The following is a 20,351-nucleotide window of genomic DNA, read 5'->3' as shown; positions in this document are numbered from 1 at the left end:
GCTTTAATCGCCTCATCTGGGCTGACATTTATGTGCCGGGTGGCACCTAATTAACTAGCTTGTTTATTTTGGCTTTTTTCTTAAAGATGTGCTGGGTGCGCTCCGGCTACCGCTGCACCCCTGCATGCTTCGCGGCCCGGTATCGGTCCGCGGCCCGGAGGTTGGGGACCACTGTTCTATGTTATTTCAGCAAGATCAAGGAACTGATTATAGACTTCATGAGAAGGGACCAGAGGTCCATGAGCCAATCCTCAATGGAGGATCAGAATCAGATTTATTAATACCAGCGTGTGTCATGGAATTTGTTAACTTAGCAGCAGCAGTTCAATGCAATACATTGAGTGAGAGGTTGTTGTTCTGATACCACTCAGCTAGGTTTTCAATCTCCTTTCTATATGCTGAATCATTGCCACCTTTGATTCAACCTGCAATAGTGGTGAAATCAGCAAACTTGAATAGGCGTTGGAGCTGTGCTGTGTCTCCCAGTCATAAACGTAAAGCCAATAGGTCAAGGGACTAAGCACACAACTTAGTGTAAAGAAGACAAATCATGAAAATTAAAATAAATAATACTGAGAACATGAGTTATCGAGTCCTTGAAATTGAATCTATAGATTGTGCATTCAGTTCAGTGTTCAGCTGAGAGAAGTTCTCCACACTAGTTCAGGAGCCTGATGGTTGAAGGGTAATAGCTGTTCCTGAATCTAGTGTTTTGGGACCCAAGGTTCCTGTACCTCCTTCCCAATGGCAGCAGTGAGAAGAGACTCACTGGATGGTCTGGATGGTGGGGGGTCTCTGATCATAGGTGTTGCGTTCTTGTGCCAGTGCTCCTTGTAAATGTTTGTAACTTGTCATTTCATCTCTCCTGCCTGCAAATCTATTGTAAATCTCAATGATCTTCCTCTCCATCTTAAACTCCTGGTTTTACTGAAATGTCATTAACATCAAACATTAGCTCAATTTTTTACATACACTGACACTGCATGATTTCTTGCATTTCTGTTTTTATTAATGTAACAGATATATTTAAAATGTCCATTTGATTGACTCAGCCTACTTTTCCAGTTTTTGCAATCTATCCCCTCACTCCACTATGACGCTGAAAAGATCTGCTACTCCATCCCAAAGTTCTAAACTACCCTAATATTCTAAAGTTATTGAATAATAGTTGAGAATATTCAAATTGTCTCAAACAATGATCTATTTTTTCCTTCAGCCAATGCTCAAAGTTTAAAGTCACCAACTACTACCTTGAGATTCATTTTCTTGCGGGCATTTACAGGAAACTCAAGAAGTACAATAAAGTTTGTGGAAAAACTATACATAACAAAAATCGACAAATATCCAATGTGCAAAAGAGGACAATCATGCCAATTGTAAATAAAAAAAAGTAAATAAATAGTAATGAGAACGTGAGATGTAGAGTACTTGAAATTGAGTCTATAGGTTGTGTATCAATTCAGCCTTGGGGTGAGTGAAGTTACCTATGCTGGTTCAGGAGCCTTACAACCACGATCAGCTTTGCATGTATCACCACATTAGGAAGTGAACAGTACATAGTGGGAAGTTTTGGATGCTCTTGTGGTATAATTTTCTGTACAGTGTCAGGTTTTATTCCTAATGACTTCCTTTCAAAAACAACTAAATGCAGATTTAACAGAATCAGAATCACCGAGTTATATGACATGAAATCTGTTGCTCCGTGGCAGCAGTATAAGGCGAAGATTTAAAATGACTATAAATGACAAAAATAAGTAAAGAGAGCACGAAATGGAATAATGAGGTAGTGGTTTATGGACTGCTCAGAAATCTGAGAGTATTTGCACTTCCCTTATCTGTGGCAGAAGAGAAAGATTGTTAAGAATGGTTCAAATTGCTCTCATTTTTGTATGATCTTGTCAGGATTAATCTGATTTCACATGAAGAATTCAAATGAAAACGATACTATATTTCACAAGGAAAACAAGGCGAGAAGATACATGATTAAATGGCTTGATGCAAAGGAACAGGGGGACCTTGAAGTGTGTGCCACTAGATCCCTGAGATAGTAGGACACTCAGATAAAAAATGCTTTAGAAGACACTTGAGAAGTTTGACTTTTGTTGGTTGAAATGTAGAATGGATGGTATTGCCAGAACTACATAAGACACAAATTAGCCACCGGTTAGAGTTGTGTGTACAGTTTGCTATAAGGAGGATATGATAGCAATAGAAATTGGGAGAATAAATGTAGAATTTACAATCAGCATCAGGTTTAGTATCACTGACATACGTTGTGAAGTTTATTGTTTGGTGGCAGCAGTACAGTGCATTACATAAAATAAATATAAATTCCAATAAGAGATAAATATGTTTATAAACTTAAATTAGTAGTGCAAAAAGAGAGGAAAAATAGTGAGGTAGTTTTGGATCTCCCCCCCTCCCCCTCCCACTTTCAAATCTCTTACTTGCCCTTCTTTCAATTAGTCCTGACGAAGGGTCTCGGCCCGAAACGTCGATTGTGCCTCTTCCTAGAGATGCTGCCTGGCCTGCTGCATTCACCAGCAACTTTTATGTGTGTTGCGTGAGGTAGTGTTGGTGGGTTGGTTCATTGTCTGTTCAGAAATCTGATGGGGGGGGGGAAGAGGCAGTTCCTAAGACACTGAGTGTGTGTCGTCGGGCTCTTGTATCTCCTTTCGGACAGTAGTAATCAGAGAGCATGTCCTGAGTGGTGGGGGATCCTTCATCATGGACTTTGCCTTGTTGAGGCATCACATTTTGAAGATATAACCATTACAGCACGGAAACAGGCCATCTCGGCCTAGTCCATGCCGAACTCTTACTCTCACCTAGTCCCACCGACCTGCACTCAGCCCATAACCCTCCATTCCTTTCCTGTCCATAAATCTATCCAATTTAACTTTAAACGGCAATATCGAACCTGCCTCAACCACTTCTGCTGGAAGCTCATTCTACACAGCTATCACTCTCTGAATAAAGAAGTTCCCCCTCATGTTACCCTTAAACTTTTGTCCTTTAACTCTCAACTCATGTCCTCTTGTTTTAATCTTCCCCACTCTCAATGGAAAAAGCCTATCCACGTCAACTCTATCAATCCCCTTCATAATTTTAAACACCTCTATCAAGTCCCCCCTCAACCTTCTACGCTCCAAAGAATAAAGACCTAACTTGTTCAACCTTTCCTTGTAACTTAGGAGATGAAACCCAGGCAACATTTTAGCAAACCTCCTCTGTACTCTCTCAATTTTATTGACATCTTTCCTATAATTTAGTGACCAGAACTGTACACAATACTCCAAATTTGGCCTCACCAATGCCTTGTTCAATTTTAACATTACATCCCAACTCCTATACTCAATGCTCTGATTTATAAAGGCCAGCATACCAAAAGCTTTCTTCACCATCCTATCCACATGAGATTCCACCTTCAGGGAACTATGCACCATTATTCCTAGATCCCTCTGTTCTACAGCATTCTTCAATGCCCTACCATTTACCATGCATGTCCTACTTTGATTAGTCCTACCAGAATGTAGCAAAATGAGATCCTACCCAGATGTCCTTGATGCTGAGGAGGCTAGTGCCCATGAGGGAGCTGGCTGGGTGTACAACTCTCTGCAGCTTTTTCCAATCCTGTGCTGTGGCCCCTCCATACCAAACAGTGATACAACCAGTTAGAATGCCCTCTGCAGTCCATGGGCCAAAGGAACGTAGGTTTATGTGACCAATGACATGGCAACAAAACTATGGTTATGTGTTAAAACTAGCTAGGCTAAGATTTTTTTTCTGGAACAAAGGAGACTGTGGGGATATTTAATTGAGGAATAGAACACTACTATTGATCTTGACAGTGAGAAAACACCACTTAGCAAGGAGAAGAATATTCAGGATATGTGAAGTTAATTAGTAAAAGCTCTCGAGGGAAACTAAGGAAAATTATTTTCACTCAATAATTACAGTCTGTATCATTGATGGAGTGTCTGTTCATGGGTTTCTGCTGCTGTAGTCCATTCACTTCAAGGTTTGACATGTTGTGCATTCAGAGATGCTTTTCCGCACATCACTGTTGTAACGCATAGTTATTTGAGTTACTGTCACCTTCCTGTCAGCTTGAACCAGTCAGGCCATTCTCCTGTGACCTCTCTCGTTAACAAGACATTTTAGCCCTCAGAACTGCCACTCACTGGATGATCTTTTGTTTTTCATGCCATTCTCTACAAACTCTAGAGACTGTTGTGTGTTAAATCCCAGGAGAAGAGCAGTTTCTGAGATACTTAAACTATCCCGTCTCGCACCACAATCATTCCACGATCAAAATCACTTAGATCACATGTCATCTCCATTCTGATGTTTGATCTGAACAACAAATGAACCTTTTGACCATGTCTGCGTGCTTTTATGCATTGAGTTGCTGTCACATGATCGGCTGGTTAGCTATTTGCATTAATGAACAGGTGTACTTAATCCAGTGGCCACTAAGTGTATATGGGGCCCTGGAATTGCTGCCTGCAAAAATTATGGAAGCAGGAACCTTCAGCTACATTTGAAAAGAACCTAGAAGAGCACTGGAAGATTTGTAACCGACCAGGTTATGGACCAATAGTTGGGAAATATAGTTCAGCCATGACCATCCTGCTGTTGTATTCCACATTTCAAACCAAAAAACAAAAACATCTCAAATGTCCTCTTAACAATTTTTCACCTGACTTTCCTACTGTCTAGGGATGTTTTAGCACATGCTTCAAAGTTCTTCTGTTCATTTGCAGTATTCTGTATCCAACCAAGTATGGCATTAACACAATGGGCCAAATGGCCCTCTTCCTTATTGTAACTTCTTATGGTTCTGTCAAGGTCATTCAGGATTTCCTATCACTTCCATCGTCATGGCAACCAACAGACCCTCGGATTACTTCCAGGAAATGTAATATTATTAACATTGTAGAAATTCATCTCTTTTATTTTATAGTTTTGAATTGAATGTTATGCACAAAGAAAAATCCTCTTTTATGAATTTGCCTTTATTAGATTGAACCAGTACTATGCTTCTACTTTCGTTTACATTTTCTATTAATACTCTGGAAGGCTTCCTCAAAATCACCACATATTAAAGCTGACAAAGACTTAAGTTTCTGCACTCATTCCGCATGGCTCAATTACCTGACTTCAGATATCATCAGACTTATCACTCTTTGCAACATCAATTCCCCCCCATCTATTTTGGCTACAGAAGTATTCGATACTAGTCTGTTTCAATGTCAGATTCTCTAAGCGGAAGTTAAAGGCTGGGGATATATAATGTGACAAACATCGACTGTGTTCATGCAGAACAGTGACTTGAACCGCCAAACCCTTAACCACTGAGTTTGAAAGTGATATAGAAAAGTGTAAAAGGGGAAAAAGGAATATAAAAAAAGGAAATGAAAACACCAATAAAACTCGCTCTTTCTGATGTAAACACAAAAACAAAGTTTTTGTTAAATATCCTCTAAGTTGTCACAATTTTTGTTGCATTGTCTTGATTGTTGTCAGAGTGACTTCCTATTCACCAAGACCCTGGATGTAAACCAAGCAAAGTATAAATATACATAATATATTATTATTTTGCCAATTTCACCACTGGCATCTAGGGCAGCAATTAAGGTTCTCTATCTCTGGTGGCATTCATGACTTCCTTCCTCATGTCACTGGCTTCCCCTTGGTTTACTGTCAGTCATGCAAGTCCTGGGTGGAGATTCAGGGTTGCCATCACACTTGGATGTAGAAGGATTCTTCATTGCTGTTTCCATTACAGTTTTGTTTGACCAGTCAGGATTGTTATACCTGAAGTGAACCCCCGAACCTGGAGGACCGGTGGACCACTCTTAGTCTGGCCTCTACCCTTTGACCTTTTGGCATGGGTGACTGTACTGAGAGCCAAAGCATAAAGTGCAGACTCCAGCCAACATAGCTCTCTGATTCATTGAGGCACGCAAGCCAGCAAACCACTAAAAGGTCATGGTCCTCTTGGAGAATTATTATTAATTATCGCTTAATTATGTAGTAGTGGGAGGCACATATTAAATATAATGTTTTAAAATGGATTACAAGTCTTTATAAATGCATCTTATTTATTAACAAACTAATTTTGTCTTTGGTTGTATTTATTGTAGTTGTATATTTAAGAAAGAGAAGATCCTTTAGAAAGGATTTCAAAACACTCTGAATTTGCTCTGAATTATAATGAACATTAGTAAATAGGCTTAATGGGATTAACTTTAAGTGGCAAAAGGGATGTTCTGCTAGCCTGAACTTGTTCTGAGTCTAGTTTCCCACTGTTCTGAGGGTGTATTAATTCCATTATTCTGTTCACTATAGTAATAAAGAGAGACGTAAAAATGCTTTAATTAATTATTGATATCTGACCTGCCCAATATTTAGAATAGTTTTAAGAGTGATCAGTTGCCAAGACAAATTTCTTTTGCTTTTGAATGGGGAAGGAAGTCATGAACCAAGAGGGATTATTATAGTGATACTTATCGTCTCAGAAATACCAAACTACTTGAAAGTCATCGAAATATTTTCATAGATTAGTCACCACTGTAATATGGGGAAAGGAAGTAACTAATTTATGCATAGCAAGCACTCATAAACTGTGACATGTCAGTGACAAATCTATTAGTAGTTGGCTTATTATTGTCACAAGTACTGGGATACAGTGAAAAGATTTTGTTTGCATACCATCCAGACCAAATGCAAACTATAGTGTTAGGGTCAGAAAGAAAGTGCAGTGCAGGTGGACAAGTAAAGTGCAAATCATGATGAAGTAGCTTGAAAAATCAAGAGTTCATCTTTAATGTATAAGAGATCAATTCAAAAGTCTAAACCAATGGGATAGAAGCTGTCCTCGAGCCTTATGGTACATGATCTCAAGCTCCTGTATATATCACCAGACATTGTTTGAGATTTAAAACATGGGTAGATCTCTGCTCTTTTTGATCAAATAGTTTTATAGAATCTTTATACCTGCGTAAGGAAGTTCAAAGTTCCAAGTATATATATGTCACCATATACCACCCTGAGATTCATTTTCTTATGGGCTTTCACAGTAAATACAAGGAATCATGATGTAATCAATGGAAAAACAGCACACAAAACGAACAATCAATGTGCAAAAGGGAACCAAATTGTGCAAATACAGAAATAAAAAAATACAAAATATTAATAATAAATAAATCAATAATGTATATTGAGAACATGAGTTGTAGAGTCCTTGAATGTGAGTCCATAGGTTGTGGAATCAGTTGAGTGTTGGTGAGTGAAGTTATCCACTCTGGTCAGGAGCCTGGTAGTGTGTGTTCTGAGGCTCCTGTACCTCCTTCCTGATGGCAACCTGTATGCAAAAGATAACAAACTGTGCAAATATAAAAAGGAGGAAATAATAATATTAAATAAGCAATAATTATAGAAAAATATTGAAAGTGAGTCCATAGATTCTGGGAACATTTCAATGATGGGCAGGTGAAGTTCAGTGAAATTATCCACTTTAGTTCAAGATCCTGATGGTTGAGGGGTAATAAATGTTCCTGAAGCTGGTGGTGTGGGACCTAAGGCTCCTGTACCTCCTTCCTGATGGCAGCAGTGAGAAGAGAGCATGGCCTGGATGGTGAGAGGCCTTGATGGTAGATGCTGCTTTCCTGTGACTGTGCTGCTTGTAGATGTGTGCTCGATGGTGGGGTGAGGGGGGGGGGGGCGGGTGGCGTGTCTTCTCCTGTGATGGACTGGGCTGCATGCAAAACTTTACAGACATCCCACCTCTCCTGGACATTCTGGGAGTCTCCCGCGTATTATTAGTGGCTCCCTGATGCCCGCAAATTATATACAATGTTCCGGAAATTGATTTTTTTGAGAGCGAGCACAAGAGCAAGAGCAAGAAAGCGCGAGACAGCAAGCGTGAGTGAGAGCGACCATGAGAGAGAGAGCGCGCGAGCGAGAGCAAGAAAGCGTGCAAGAGAGTGAGCGCGAGTGAGAGCGACCACGAGCGAGAGAGCGCGAGAGCGAGAGCAAGAACAACAGCGAGAGAGTTTCAAAAAAAGTCAGAGTGGCAGAAGGTTCCAAAAAAAGAAAATATAAAATGTACGTCACCCCAGACTACACTAAAGTGTACCCCTGCCTAATAGGAGTCAAAAATAATGACAGTGTTGCTCGCTGCACTGTTTGCAACAGTGACTTTTCTATTGCCCATGGTGGGTTAAGACTGTAAAAGACGTGTTGAGGTGAGTTTAACAGGTGTCATTCGTTCATTAGCGTAGCTAACGTTATTTAAACTAGCTGGCTAGCTGCTAAGGAGCTACTCTATTGCAGACATCCCACCTCTCCCGGGAGTCTCCCGCAAATTGATGGTGCTACCTCCCTGAAAAGAGTTTTTGCTGGGTGGGATGTCTGACTTTATGTAGGCTTTGCTACTTCTGGCTTTACAAAAAGTAAGCAAAAGAAAACAGTAGATTTACATTTTAATACATCAACAAATTTCTGAATGGACCCATAAACACTTCCCTATTTTTGCCCTCTTTTTGCAGTACTTATTTAAATATACTTGTTTCAATTTAGAGTATATTTTATGTATTGTGCTGTATTGCTACCGCAAAACAGAAAATTTCACAACATATATCTGTGATAATAAACCTGATTCTGATTTGGAGTCATCTGCGAGAGGCGACACAATAGCAGATTTTGGTATTGTGCTGGAATGCCAGATTAGATTTTGTTCGAGTCAGTCTTGTGGGACTTAAACTCTCAAATATTAGCACGGAGGTAAGACGGCAAACCACCAAGCTACAGATGACAGTCCATCTGGGTAGCCTCCATCCTGATGGAATGAACATCGATTTCTTTAACATCTGCTCCAAATAAGCTTCAATTATGCTGGTGCCTAAGAAGAACATAGTAACCTGTTTTAATGACTATGATGAAGTTCTTAGAGAGGTTGGTGATGCAACATATTACCTCCCGCCTAAGAAGTGACTAGAATCTGCTCCAATTTGCATATCATCACAACAGATCCACGGTAGATGCCATTTTATTGGCTCTTCTCTCATCTCTGGAACACCTGGGCAGCAAAGATGCATACATCAGGATGCTGTTCATTGACTGCAGCTAGGCGTTCATTACTATCATCCGCTCTAAACTACTCTCAATACCTCCTTGTCCATCTGGATCCTTGCTTTCCCCAGTCAGATCAGATTGGCAACAACTCTTCTACAATCTCCATCAGCACAGGTGTACCACAAGTGCGTTTAGTCCCCTGCTCTACTCACTTTATAATTATGACTGTGAGGCTAAGTAGTGATTGATCAACATATCGGAGCAAGATTGAAACTCTGGCTGAGTGGAGCCACAACAACAACCTCTCATTCAATGTCAGCAAGACTAAGGAGCTGATTATTGACTTCAGGAGGAGGAAACCGAAGGTCCATGAGCCAGTCCTCATTGGGGGATCAGAGGTGGAGAGGGTCAGCAACTTTAAATTCCTCGGTATTTTCATTTCAGAGGATCTGTCCTAGGTTTAGCACATAAATGTCATTATGAAGAAACCATGGCTGCACCTCTTTCTTAGAAGTTTGAGAAAATTCGGCTTGTCATCTAAGATTTTCACAAACTCCTAAAGCTGTCCAGTGAAGAGTTTATTGACAGGTTTCTTCATGGCCTGGTATGGAGACACAAATGCCCTTGAATGAAAGAGCCTACATAAAGCAGTGGATACAGCCTAGTCTCTCATGGGTAAAGCCCTCCACACCATTGACCATATCTACATGGAGCATTGTCGCAGGAAAGCAGCATTCATCATCAAGGACCCCTACCATCCAGGCCATACTCTCTTCTCTCTGCTGCCATCAGGAAGAAGATACAGGAACTTCAGGACCCACTCCACTAGGATCGGGAACAGTTATTACCCCTGAACCAACAGGCTCTTGAATCAGAGGGGATAACTTCACTCAACTTCACTTGCCTTATCACTTGGGACTCACTTTCAAAGAATCTTTATCTCATGTTCTCAATATTTATTGCTTATTTATTTATTATGATTATTATTTTTTCTTTTTGTACTTGCACAACTCACCATCATTTGTACATTGGTTATTTGTCCACCCTTTTGGTTTCATTGATTTTATCATGCTTCTTGTATTTACAGTGAATGCCCGCAAAAAATGCATCTCTTTGATAATAAATTTACTTTGAACCTTGAACTTTGAACTTTCTGGTGTTTTCCCCCCTTCCCCTTCTCTCTTTTTCCATTACCCACTCTGGTTCCCCTCTTACCCTTTCTTCCATGGTCCACTCTCCTCTCCTAGCAGATTCCTTTTTTTTCAGCCTTTTACCTTTTCCCTATTACCTCCCCCTTTCTCTTCCTACTTTATTATTCTGGCATCCATCCCCTTCCTTTTCAGTCCTGATGAAGTTCTCGGCCAAAAATGTTGACTGTTCATTCATTTCCATGAAAGCTGTTTGAGCTGCTGGGTTCTTCCGTGATTTTGTATGTGTTACTCTGATGGCACTTACTGTCCAGTTCTTGCTCTAGGTGTCATTAGGAAGATCACTTTAAACTATTTCACCATGGGTCAGTTACTTTAGACTACATATGTGAGACAATTCCACAGCTTCCATGGCAATATGCTCTCTTCTCACAGCTGCCAATAGGAAGAAGGTTCAAGACCCCCAGGGCTCGCACCACCAGGTTCATGAACAGTTACAACCCCTCAACCATCAGGCTCTTGAAGCAAAGGGTATAACTTCTCTCAACCTCACTTGCCCCATCATTGAAATGTTCCCACAACTAATGCTCCCTACACACCTCCCTTGTCCATTTGTCCCTCCCCACTGATCTCCTTCCTGGCACTTACCCTTGCAAGCAGAACAAATGCTACAACTGCTCCCTACACCTCCTCCCTCACTACAACTCAAGGCCCCAAGCAGTACTTCCAGATGAGGCGACACTTCATCTGTGAGCCTGTTGGGATCATCTACTGTATTCAATGCTCCTGGTGTGGCTCCTGTATATCGGTGAGACCTGACATAGATTGGGAGACCGCTTTGCTGAGCACCTACGCTCTGTCCGCCAGAGAAAGCGAGATCTCCTAGTGGCCACACATTTTAATTCCTCTTTTCATTCACATTCTGACACATCAGTGCATGGTCTCCTCTACTGCTGCAATGAGGCCACTCTCAGGCTGGAGGAGCAACACCTTGTATTCCATCTGGGTAGCCTCCAACCTGATGGCATGAACATCAATTTCTCAAAATTCTGGTAATCACCCCCCTTCACCATTCCCCATTCCAATTTCCCTCTCTCACCTTATCTCCTCACCTGGCCATCGCCTCCCTCTGGTGCTCCTCCCCCATCCCTTTCTTAAAGGACTTCTGCCCTCTCCTATCAGCCCTTCTCTAGCCCTGTATCTCTTCCACCAATCTGTCAATTTCCCAGCTCTTTACTTCTCCCCTCCCCTTCTTCCTGGTTTCACCTATCACTTTGTGTTTCTTCCTCCCCACCCCCCACCTTCTTACTCTGACAGCTAATCTTTTCTTTCTCCAGTTCTGCCAAAGGGTCTCGGCCAGAAACATAGACTGTACTCTTTTTCCATAGATGCTGCCTGGCCTGCTGAGTTCCTCCAGCAATTTGTGTGTGTTGCTTAGATTTCCAGCATCTGCAGATATTCTCTTGTTTGTGATTGGACCACAATTAATGGAATCACTTTCAAGGGCTCTTCATCTCATGTTCTAAATAGTTATTGTTTGTTTATTTATTATTATTGCTTCTTCTTTTTGCATTTGCCTGGATTGTTGTCTTCTGCACTCCAGTTGAATGTCCTAGTTGGGCGGACTTTCTTTGATTCTGTTACAGTTATTATTCTCTAGATTTGTTGATTATGTTCACAAGAAAATGAGTCTCAGGGCTACATATGTTACATATATGTACTTAGTTAACAAACTCTGAACTTTGAACATACTCCGATAGTGGTACAGAATTTAAATTCCTGTTTATATTAGCTATGATGGAACATGAACATTTGAATTTAGTTGTACCATTATCAGTTCGCTAAAATATGTTGTAACAAGTATGTCTGAGATTCCATTCTGATCTGGTTAGTCTGGTGTTCAGACAGAAACGTGCCTATCAGTCATGACCTGTCTCTTCCTGTTTAATTACTGAGTGTGTTATATCTCGGTACCTTCTTGCAGCACAAAACATACTTTAATAATTAAGACAAAATGTTGGAGTCCTGGGCTGAAGTCTCTGAGATTCCTCATACCTTGCTTTTCTTTCCTTGATAAGGCATCAGTGACTCACTAAACATCAAATTTGAGTATAAAAGCCAAGGTGACTGAGCCATTGTTACCAACTGCCATACTGTGCCTTGTTTAGCAAGTGGAGGCAGTTTGGAGAAGAACTGGGTACCTTCAAGGTTGTTTTGTTCTGAGTGTGCCAAGTTTCTTGAGTTTTGTTGGAACTACACTCTTCCTGGCAAGTTTACCACATTTCTGACAAATAGCATGTAGATGGTAGAAAAGCATTGTTGTATCTGGAGGAGTTTTACTCACTGCTCTTTACGTGGCTGGTCCAGTTGATATTTTCATCGGCGATATCTCCAGGGTGTTGATGAAGGGGTCTCGATAATGGAAATGCAGTTGCATATCACAGGTAGACCAGGAGACTGCCATTTGTTGGAGATGATTATTATCCAGCACGTGTGCTGCCAGTGTTACCTCTCAGTTGTTCAAGCTTGTTGTTCAAGGATGTTGCCTGGATCTTGCTGCACACAGATTAGGGCTGCTTCACATTATGAGGTGTTGCAATTCTAATGTACGTCTTGGTATGTTGTAATCCAGGCACCGGAGAAAGTGGAAAAAGCACGTTCATCAAACAAATGAGAATTATCCATGGATCTGGATATTCTGAGGAAGACCGAAAAGCCTTTGCAAAGTTGGTCTACCAGAACATAATTACTTCAATGCAGTCTATTACAAGAGCAATGGACACCTTGAATATACAATATCAATTTCCGGAAAATAAGGTAAGAATGCAATGTTTAACGTTAAAAAATCGTTACTATTCCATTTCTTTGTTCTTGGAACTGCTTTGTCTGACTCAGAATGATAGTCCTGTCTATCCTTAAAAGACAGCTGTTATTAAAACATCAGTCTGAGCAAATGGGAAAATAGGTGAGGTGTAGCTTTCAATATCAGCTGGCTGGGAATGCATCCTGTGTACGTTAGGAAATTACAAGAGAAAGAATAATGCCAGATATCATAATTAACAGAAATCATTGGCCGCACCAGTTTCTCTGTATCTGCATAGCCAGCAGTGTGAGTTTAGAACTTGCATTCAGTGGACACTTTATTTAGTACATCTGTGCACCTGCTTATTAATACCAATATTTAATCAGCCCATCATACGATAGCAAGTCAATGCATAGAAGCATGCATAGTTTCACTTGTTGTTCATACCAAACATCAGAATGGAGAAGAAATGTGATCTAAGTGACTTCGACCTTGGAGTGATTGTTGATACCAGACGGGCTGGTTTGAGTATCTCAGAAACTGCTGATCTCCTGGAATTTTCACGCATGACTGTCTAGAGTTTACAGAGAATGGAGTGAAAAGCAAAACAAAATCTGGAGAGCGGCAGATATGTGGGTAAAATGCCTTGTTAATGAGAGAACTCAGAGGAGAGTGGCCAGACTGATTCAAGTTGACAGAAGGACGACAGTAACTAATATAACTACATGTTACAACAGTAGTACGCAGAAGAGCATCTCTGAATGCAGAACAGGTGGAACCTTAAAGTGAATGGGTTACAGGAGAGGAAGACCGACCATGGTCTAATCTTGTTGCTAATAAATTGGCTGCTGAATGTATTTTTCTTGGGAGGTAGATGTCATGGACCAACATTTATTCTGCATCCCTAACTGCCATTAAGTAATTTGCTGGGCTAGTTCAAACCCAGCAAAAAAAATAAACGCTGCTCAAAGAACACGGCAGGTCAGGCGGCATCTGTAGAGGAAAATGGACAGTTGACATTTCAAGTCAAGTCCCTTCATCTGGGCAAGAGTTGCAACTCAAATTCAATTGCTTTTCTCTTGGTCTGCAGTCACACATTGACCTGGTAGGATAAACATGACAGATCTTCCCTAAAGGGCATCGGAGAACGTAATGAGTTTTTGAAACAAAGTCGTCATTTTATGATTGCCTTCCATGTTGATGTAATTGAATTTAAATACCCCATTGCTGTAGTGGGATTTGGTCATATCGCTCAGAAATTCACATTTATCACAGTGGCCACATATTCTATCTGATTCTGAAATTCAATTCCATTGAAATTAAATGTTGAAAGATAAGAAGAGCATCAGGCAATTTTAAATAATATCAGTGTAACATATCAGGACTGAAATTCCTGGGCTGCTTCTCCATATCATGAATGCATGATTGTAGAACAAGCCATCAGCAACATAACTACACAATACTAGTGCGATCATTCGAGTGGAGTATGATCTCCTAAGGGGTTGTCTGCTGGTGTGTCCTCAGGTGGCTGTAGAGACTGATCTGGGTTCCATATCTTCTGAGGAGCTTCCAGACCTTACAATCCTGACACTTCTCTACTTGCTGATTGCCATGGGACTTATTTGGGATGTTATGGTGGATTCCTTTAACGCGGAGGTCGCCAACCTTTTATGCACTGCGGACCTGTCTAACGTTGACAATATTCTTGCGGACCAGCCGACCCGGGGAGGGGGGAGGTGTTCAAGTAGGGTTAAACTCACCTCAACATGTCTTTCACAGTTAGGGTTGCCAACTTTCTCACTACCAAATAAGGGACAAAAGTAGCAGTCAAATATGGGACAGTGTTTACCCCAAGAAAGACTACCATGACCATGAAGCCTTGCGCGGGCACCTGTGTGCGCATGCACGTACGTGCTGATTTTTTTTCCCCACAAATCGGTTTTGACTTAATCTTCCCGACTATACTGTACATACATCATTTCTACTTTATATAAGCTGTGTATTTATCATATCGTTCCTGCTTTTAGTATACGTTAGTGTTATTTTAGTTTTTATGTGTTATTTGGTATGATTTGGTAGGTTAGTTTTTGGGTCTGGGAATGCTCAAAAATTTTTCCCATATAAATGAATGGTAATTACTTCTTCGCTTTATGCCATTTTGGCACGAAAGGTTTCATATGAACGCTCTACCTTAGTGGGGGAAATACGGGACAAGGGCGGTCCCGTATGGGACAAACCAATTTAGCCCAATTTACGGGATGTCCCGGCAATATGGGACAGTTGGAAGTCCTATGTTCAAGTTCAACAGTGCGTGACAGGAAATGAGGAAAGGTGCAGCTGACTGATAGCGTTTCCTCTCGGCCCGGTAGCACATGCTTTGCGGCCTGGTACCGGTCCGCGGCCCGGTGGTTGGGGACCGCTGCTTTAATGGATAATGGCTTTGTTTAACAGGGGAGTCTAATGCACAGGCAGCCACAAGACTATCCCTGACAGATTGGGGTCAGGGTCCAGCGACATGGAATGCAAATTGACTGGGGACTTCCTCCACCTTCACTGCCATTGTGATGTATCATCATCTTTCGTCTGTTCCACCTTTGAGGTCTAGGTTCAATTGCTCTTTGTACGGAACCTCCCCCTTGAGCTTACTGCTATGGGTAACCCTTCTAGGAACTAACTGGCAGATGACCAAGCACCAGATAACAGTGCTGTCGGGATCTCCGGAACTCAGAAGCCTCTCCAACAAGATAAGGTGACGATCCTCGGAGAAGACGTAATACTGCATTGGATTCAACATTCTGTCTTTTGAAATCGGAAGGGAAAATTATTATAAAGCAACCCAAAAGTAACTGATATAATATCCTCTTAGTGGCCACTTTATTAGGTACAGGAGGCACACTGTTCTGTGTTCAGAGATGCTTTTCTGCACACCACTGTTGTAACACACGGTTATCTGAGTTACTGTTGCCTTCCTGTCAGCTTGAACCAGTCTGGCCATTCTCCTCTGACCTCTCTCACTGATAGGGAGCTTTTGCCCACAGTACTGCCTCTTACTGGATGATCTTTGTTTCTCGCACCATTCTCTAAACTCTAGAGCCTATTGCTTGTGAAAATCCCAGGAGATCAGCAGTTTCTTGTAGTTGTGTTTAATACAAAAATGTTGGCCAGACACCAGCAAAACTCCCTGCTATTTTTCAAACAATATGAGATTTAATAGTCCCCTGATCAGGCGAAAACAGATAATGCTGAGCTTATTGAATAATCCCAAAGGACAGAACTGCCCTATCATAATATCAGATGCTAAGAATCTGAAATGAAAACAGTAACTGCTGGAAAATTTCAAGGAGGTCAAGAAGGGAGTGGAAGGAGAAATAGGACTTCCACCTGGAACATTAATTCTTCTTGCCTTACCTTATCTATCGCCATTTTTATTTGAGTATTAAGAAATATTAAGTACCACACACAAAATACTGGAGGAATTCAGCAGGTCAGGCAGCATCTATAGAAAAGAGTAAACAGTCAGCATTTTGGGCTGAGACTTCAGGATTTTGTGTGTGTTGCTTTGGATTTCCAGCATCTGCAGATTTTCTTATGTTAAGAAATATTACCTGCTTGGCAGGGTGCCTTTGGGCGGACTGAGCTACTTCACTGTCAAATATTCTCATGCGGCTGATCTCCTCTCATGAAGTGTTTCTGTCGTTTGCCAGTAAAAATCAACTCTTTAAGGCAGCCAGCATTTATTGGCAGTGACAAGAAACAAGGATAGAGAGATGGAAAGGGAAATATTTCATATAGAGCTTACTACTCATTATATATCTTAAAAATAAACAAAAATCTTGCGTAAAATATAATACTTAACATCTTGTAAGATCTGTTTTGTTCTCTCTTTAATTCTAGACAGTACTGTAGTATCTCTCTCATCGCTTATGCTAGGAGTTTGCTAGCTTGTATCAAACATCACAAAGCTTCTTTTATGTTGAATGCTGCAACAAAAAATAAATTCAAGAGGTTCTACAGATGCTGGAAATCCAGAGCAACACACACAAAATGCCGAAGGAATCCAACAGGTCAGGCAGCATCCATGGAAATGAATAGACAGTCGGTGTTTTGGGCTGTTTTAGACAGTCGGGACTGGAAAGGAAGTGGGGAGGAAGCCAGAATAAAAAAGTGGTGGATGGAGGATGTAGTACAAGCTGGAAGGAGATCAGTGAAGCCAGGTGGAATGAGGATGGGGGCGATGAAGTAAGATGCAGGGAGATGATAGGAGGAAAAGATAAAGGGCTGGAGAAGAAGGAATCTGATAGGAGAGGAGAGTGGATCATGGGAGGAAGGGAAGGAAGAGGGGCACCAGGGGGAGGTGATAGGCAGGTGAGGAGAAGAGGAGATATGAGAGGAGAGCCAGAGTGGGAAGTGGGAAGAGGGAGGGAAAAAATTCCTGGAAGTTAGAGAAACTGATGTTCATGACGTCAGTTGGAATGTGAGGTGTTGCTCTTCCAACCTGAGAGTGGCCTCATTGTGGCAGTAGAGGAGGGCGTGGATCAACATGTCAGAATGGGAAAGGAATTGGAATTGAAATCGTTGGCCACCATAAAATCCTGCTTTTTGCGGATGACGTAAAGGCGTTCGACTGAACAGTCCCCCTATTTATGTCTGGTGTCAGCAATGAAGAGGAGGCTACATTGGAAGCACCGGATATAGTAGATGGCACCAGATTCACAGGTGAAGTGTTGCCTCTCCTGGAAGGACTGTTTGCAGCCCTGACTGGAGGTAAGGGAGGAGGTGAATGGGCAGGTGTAGCACTCCTGCTTGCAGAGATCAGTGCCAAGAGGGAGATTAGTGGAGAGGGACAAATGGACAAGGGAATCATGGAGGGAGTGACCCCTGTGGAAAGCAGAGAGTAGGGAGGTAGGTAACGATGTGTTTAGTGGTAGGATCTATTGTGGAGAATGATGTGCTCAAACTGGAGGCTCATGGAGTGGTCGGTGAGATCAAAGAAGCACCATCCTTGTTAAAGTGGCAGGAAGATGGGATGAGGGCAGATATCTGGGAAATGGTGGAGATGCAGGTGAGGGCAGTATCAATTGTAGAGGAAGAGAAACCCTACTCTTTGAAGAAGGAGGACATCTCTGATATGATATGACAAAAGTAAATTTCTTGGATCTTGTCCAGTAGTTTCTCTATTGTTCACATTCTTTTAAGAGGAGTGAAAGGTGATTTATGGTAATATGAAGCACCTCCAAGCTGAGAATAGTAGGGTACAGTTAAAGACAGAACAAGCTTGCTCTAGATTCAAAGTACATTTATTATCAAAGCATGTAAGCCCTATACAGCCCTGAGATTCCCCCTTGCACAGACAGCCAGAAACAAAGAAACACCGTGGAATCCATTCAGAGGAAAACATCAGACCAAACAAATCAGATCAGAACAAATCACAGAAATAGCACATAACAGCAAAAGACACAGAATATGAAAAGAAAAAAAAACACAAAGTAATTGTAAGAGTCTAGGAATGTACAGTTTAGTTCAGTTCAATTTAGTGCTGTGTCATTCGTTGCCTACACCTTTGCCAATCAAAATTGCAATTAAAAAAGTGTATCCAGAAACATATCATAACATGAACTAGAGTCCAATCCACAAAATGCATTTATTATACCTTGCCAAGACCCAAGGCTCCAGTCAAACGCAGACACCTTCCTCTGGGAGCCGAGGGTGAAAGAGAGATTGGTCACGTGCAGCTACCTTCCTCTGGAAACCCCGAGCGAGAGGAAGAGAGAGACCAGTCAAACACCGGCAGACAGTACTGAACCTGCTCGCATTCCACTCCTGTCCTCATTGATTTTAATCTTCCTTGACGAGATCGGTGAGAAATGGAGTCGACCGTGGGGTTGCGTCCCGCCTCCGGGTTTCTTGGCTTCCTGTCTGCAAATTTCACCCGAAACCTCACCGAACTCCCTTAGAGACAGCAGCGTGCTAGATCTCTCAATCGGCCTTAAAACACACCATTCTCCCCCCAAAAATAAAGGAATATAGTCTTACGCTCAAAAATGCTTTTTGGCTCATGGCATACATTTGAAGAATAGCCAGTGACATAATTTAGGAGCAGGTTCCCATAAACAGTAACATGATAATGGCAAAGGAAAGACTTCTAAAATTCCTTGAGGTACTGTAGCCCATCACTCACAGTTTATACCAGAGCTCTTCATCACTGCTTTTTCTCCAGACATCCTGTGCGCATTCCTGTCTCATCTCTTCTTTGATTCAGATTGCTGGCTTAGTGATTATCTTTTGACCTAAATAAAGCCGATACTCGCCATTTGATCATGGCTGATTTATATTCCCTCTTACCCGATTTTCCTGACTTTCTCCCTTTAAGCTTTGACACCCTTACTAATCAAGAACCTTTCAGTCGCTGCTTTAAATATACCCAATGCCTGGGCCTCCACATCCATCTGAATTCCACAGATTCCCCACCCTCTGGCTTCAGAAATTCTTCCTCTTTTCTGTTTTAAAGGGCTGTCCTCATGTCCTCCTACTCTGAGGTTGTTCCCTACACTCACCCAGTATTGGAAAAATCCTCTCCACGTCCACTGTATTTAGGCCTTCCAATACTTAGTACGTTTCCTTGAGATCCTCTTCATTCTTCTAAACTCCAGTGAGTACAGGCCCAGAGTCATTCAAGCACACCTCATGAGTTAACCATTTCACATCTGGGTTCATTCTTGTAATCCTCCTCTGATCCATCTCCAAGGGCAGCTCATCTTCTTAGATATAGGGCCCAAAACTGCTCACAATACTCCAACTACATCTGACCAATGCTTTATAAAGCCCCAGTATTGCATTTTTTGTGTATTTTAGGCCTCTCCAAATAAATGTTAAATTTCAGTGCACACTCTGAATTTGAAGGTATCTTCCAGAGCCTTTCACTGTCTTTTCAACAACAGAATTTGAAATAATATGATGTCTCAACTCTTGAATTTCTCTCACTACAGGATTACGCTACTCTGTTTTGCAACAGGGGTCTCAGCTGCTAAAATGCTATTCAATTACTTCCTGTTTCTAGGCTGAAGTGAGCACTTCTCCCAGATTTATTTTCCTGAACTTTTGTCTTCACTGTACTGCATGACTGTCCAGATTGTACTCTGATACTCAGTTAATTCAGAATTCAAGTAATTCTGATCAGTTAAAAGCTCTTCTGCCTACGTTTGGTCTCTGTGTGTATCAGCTCCATGGAATGTTTCATTCCTGGCTGGAGTTTCACTCTTGTTGTCTAATAATTAATATTTTCTAGCACTCTTGACCTAAGGTCACACTCAGTATCAGTT

General features: G+C 41.5%; 1 protein-coding gene across 1 annotated transcript in view; it reads left to right on the top strand.

The window, feature by feature from the left end:
- LOC134337575 (guanine nucleotide-binding protein subunit alpha-11-like) overlaps positions 1-20,351 on the top strand; it is an 83,718-nt gene that overhangs the window by 40,909 nt on the left and 22,458 nt on the right. Inside the window, exon 2 of the mRNA XM_063032714.1 lies at positions 12,862-13,046. Within this exon, the coding sequence (XP_062888784.1) occupies positions 12,862-13,046 (185 nt within the window). The remainder of the gene's footprint in view (positions 1-12,861; positions 13,047-20,351) is intronic.

Source organism: Mobula hypostoma, chromosome 24 (genome assembly GCF_963921235.1).
Source record: "Mobula hypostoma chromosome 24, sMobHyp1.1, whole genome shotgun sequence".
Lineage (NCBI taxonomy): Eukaryota > Metazoa > Chordata > Chondrichthyes > Myliobatiformes > Myliobatidae > Mobula > Mobula hypostoma.
The sequence above is the reverse complement of the archived record's forward strand: the minus strand, read 5'-3'. Positions and strand labels throughout refer to the sequence as shown.